Source organism: Humulus lupulus, chromosome X (assembly GCF_963169125.1).
Source record: "Humulus lupulus chromosome X, drHumLupu1.1, whole genome shotgun sequence".
Lineage (NCBI taxonomy): Eukaryota > Viridiplantae > Streptophyta > Magnoliopsida > Rosales > Cannabaceae > Humulus > Humulus lupulus.
Window position 1 is genome coordinate 242,882,264 of NC_084802.1, and position 3,313 is coordinate 242,885,576.

General features: G+C 46.3%; 1 protein-coding gene across 1 annotated transcript; it reads left to right on the plus strand.

The window, feature by feature from the left end:
* The first annotated feature begins 1,338 nt into the window (after positions 1 to 1,338).
* Positions 1,339 to 2,462, plus strand: LOC133806895 (uncharacterized). Its single transcript, XM_062244992.1, has 3 exons — positions 1,339 to 1,722; positions 1,863 to 2,171; positions 2,253 to 2,462. Exons 1-3 carry the CDS (start codon positions 1,339 to 1,341, stop codon positions 2,460 to 2,462), a joined length of 903 nt encoding a protein of 300 aa, XP_062100976.1.
* Positions 2,463 to 3,313: the final 851 nt, after the last annotated feature.

Here is a 3,313-nt window from a genome sequence, read left to right on the forward strand (position 1 = left end):
CCCTTCAAATCCTCCAGCCCAGCTTGACTCGCAGGCTGGGGTTCCTTCGACCAGTGGTCGAGAAAATATTGTTCTTGACCCTCACATCCAAGTTAGGGCCCGTCCTCGGTATCCAGTTCTTCCTGATGTCGAGTGGTATCTTTCCCCACTCAGCCATGTAACCCCTAGGATGCTAGCCAACTACTTCAAAAAGTACGGCCTTTCTGGGGTAACCCTCAAAATTCCTACTACGGATGAGCGGGCGAATTTTCCTGGTGGCGTTTACAGCGCCTGGTCGAGATATCACATAGAGGCTGAGGCTACCCTTCCTCTCCATCCATTCTTCCAGGGGGTGGCAAACTATTTTGGAGTCGCCCCCTTTCAAATTACACTAAATGGATATAGAATGCTTGCTGCACTCTATATCCTTTATAACCACAAGAAATGGCCAGAGCCTACCCCCCACGAGGTCAATTACCTTTTTGACCTTAAGTCCAACCCCCAACAATCTGGTACGGGGTTCTTTCACTTTTGTCACCAGGAGACCAACCGAACCTTCCTGAGTGACACAACCCACATTTCAAACATGGGGAAATACAGTCAGGAGTATTTCCTCACGCCTGACATGGTCGCGAATAACCTGGCCTTCACTCGAGGAGGTAAAAATATTTTTCCACTGGTCGTTGTTTTTACTTAGCAATTTTCCTTGCATGTTTCTGAAACTTCTTGTGTTTTTCAGGCCCATGGTTGCGACCAGACCCAACACCAGACATGGTGTTGAGGTCTGCCAGGTTGGCCAGCATGACGGACGTTGAGAAGAGTGTCAAATCTCTGGTCACCGAGGCCAACTTGAGGCTAGTTGACCTCCTGGCCCCTCACCAGGATGTGAGGGAACCTGCGGCAGGAAGTGCCACTGCCGAGGAAAATCCCGAGCAGCAACCACCAGCGTCTCCTCCTCAACGGAGACCGACTAAGGTTACAATCAGGGAACCCGTTGGCAATCCCCCAGCAGAAAGGTCTTCTGCCCCCCAAGGAAAGGGAAAACAAAAGGCAGCCGAGCCTGTCATAGACTTAGACGAGTCCTTTGACAAAAATGGTATAGTTATTTCACTCTTAGATAACTTGCCAATTCCCTGTCATTTGTTCGACGGGGACGACAATTTTACATATGCTCCAAACCTAGGGCCAGACTTCTTCATGCCAGAGAGTGAGTGTATGACTAGTAGAGTCAATATTATAGCGACCAATAGTAATAACTCGGGTATTTGACTTTGTAATTTTCTTTATTTCTTTTCTGATGCAACATAACTTGTCATCTATTTTTGGCTTACCGTCCGCATTATTACCTCTTTTGCAGAAATGGCTTCTGCAAACATTTTTGATATCTATAGCACTCAGGAGGAAGAAGAAGTTCCCTTGGTTCGAAAGAAGAAATCGACTAGGAAACATGACGGGGAGCCCAGTCAGATGCCTTCGGCTAAGAGGAACCGAGCCACCGATCCTTCGACGGATGGGCCCTCTGGTCAAACATCTGTCCAGCCTCCTGCTCCTCACGAGCAGGAAATTCTACCTCCACCTACTCCTGCTGCCACGAATCCTTCACCTCCGGCCCCTACCGAACAGACTCAACAAGCTGAAGGTGTTCCTCCTGGGGCTAAACTATCGGGCCGCTCCCTAAGGTCGGCCAAGGATCGCCTTGCTCACATTCTTAAGCATGACCGCTGCAAAGAGGCCATGGCTGAAGTAGTATCAATGGGGGTCGACCAGATCCTCAATAGATCCCTCAATGAAGTGGCCAGTGTAAGTAATCTTCCTTCTCTTCTGTGCTCATGGTCCTGATTTTCCTTTTTGAAGTCAGTCTAACTCTTATTCTTTGATTGCAGGCAATGCTAACCATGATGGCTGCTCGTGCCCGCGCGGGTACAAGCATCGAGCAGTCCCGTGCTAGGGAGTCGAAGCTAATGGAGGAGCTTCGAGCTGCAGAGGCAAGGCACGCGGGAGAGATGGAGGTGGTGACTCAGCAGAAGGATTCTTTGGTTGCGGATTTGGTGGAGAAACAAGCCTCTTTGGAAAGTGCTAGAAAACAGAGAGAGGAATACCAAGAGGCCAGTCGAATCCACTGGCATGAAGTCAAAAAGCTCCAGGAGGAAAATCTTGTGAAGGACAGGAGCATTGTCATCCTCAAGAGCCAAGTGGAGCAACTCAAGCTCACGAACGCCAAGGACCTGGAAAGGTACAAGAATGCGACACTTCGATGTTTCTACGACTTCTAGAAGCATAATCAAAGTGCCAATTTTGGCTACCTTCCAGAGGATGCCAGGAAAGCTGAGTTGGCGTGCTGTGCTGCTCGACTGGCTGCCGAAGAAAGGGCCAGAGTTCCTGCCTCCCCCGAGATTTCGCTGGCCACGGGGATGGATGGAGGGGAAGCTGCAGAAGACACAGTTAACCAAAATGCTCCCCAAGATCCTCCCGCTGCTCCTTAGCTTTTTTTTTACTTATTTTATTTTCTTTTCCTTACATGACCCACAGGTCATGATGTTAAGACAATATTTATTTTCTTATTGCTGCATGGGCAGCTTTTCCTTTTAACTTAACATTTACATCCGAGCAGTACTGCTCGCGATGTAAAAGGATTCCTTTGATATTATAATATTTTTGCTTTATTATAACATCTGTTCGCATGACCGAACTTAGCATAGTACTTTGGCTTGATTTAACAAAATATAAATTTTGAAAAATACTCTAAGTACCGTAGCATGCTTTCACTTATTTTGCTCATGTGTTTTACATACCTCTTGGTATGCTTTGCTTTCTATGTACCTTATATGCCCCCCAAGTGATCGAGGAGCTTTAGGTCCTTGGTCACTTGCCTTGACCACAACCTGTACGAACATTACTGCTCGATATAAAATGTAAAACTTATAATACAGCAAAACAACACACGTAATGAACAAATACTTGTAAAAAATTACAAAGTTTGGCAAGAATGACCGGCTGCGCACAGTCCCTTATAATTCTCGTATTTAAATGGACTAAACATGTCTTTACGAGTGATCTTTGAAAGATCTTACACTTATAAGCGATTAGCCATATAACATGACTAACCCTTTTTCAAAACTTGTAAAAAGTAAAATTAATACAAGCCAGTCCTTTAAGAAGGACTGTTCACTGATAATACTTGCGCAGGTGTTCTCCATTCCAATAACGTGGAACAAGATCTCCATTTAAGCGTGCAAGTTTGTAAGTGCCTGGATGAAGGACTTCTTCAATCTGGTAAGGCCCTTCCCAGTTTGGTCCGAGTACTCCAGCAGCTTGGTTGCGGGTGTTTAAGAAA

Bases quoted from the DNA above. Each gene is read 5' to 3' on its own strand.
- LOC133806895 (XM_062244992.1), top strand. From the start codon at position 1,339: ATGGCTTCTGCAAACATTTTTGATATCTATAGCACTCAGGAGGAAGAA. The intron at 1,723-1,862 runs GTAGTATCAATG...CTTTGATTGCAG, and splicing joins GCAAAGAGGCCATGGCTGAA to GCAATGCTAACCATGATGGC. The intron at 2,172-2,252 runs GTGGAGCAACTC...TACGACTTCTAG, and splicing joins TTGTCATCCTCAAGAGCCAA to AAGCATAATCAAAGTGCCAA.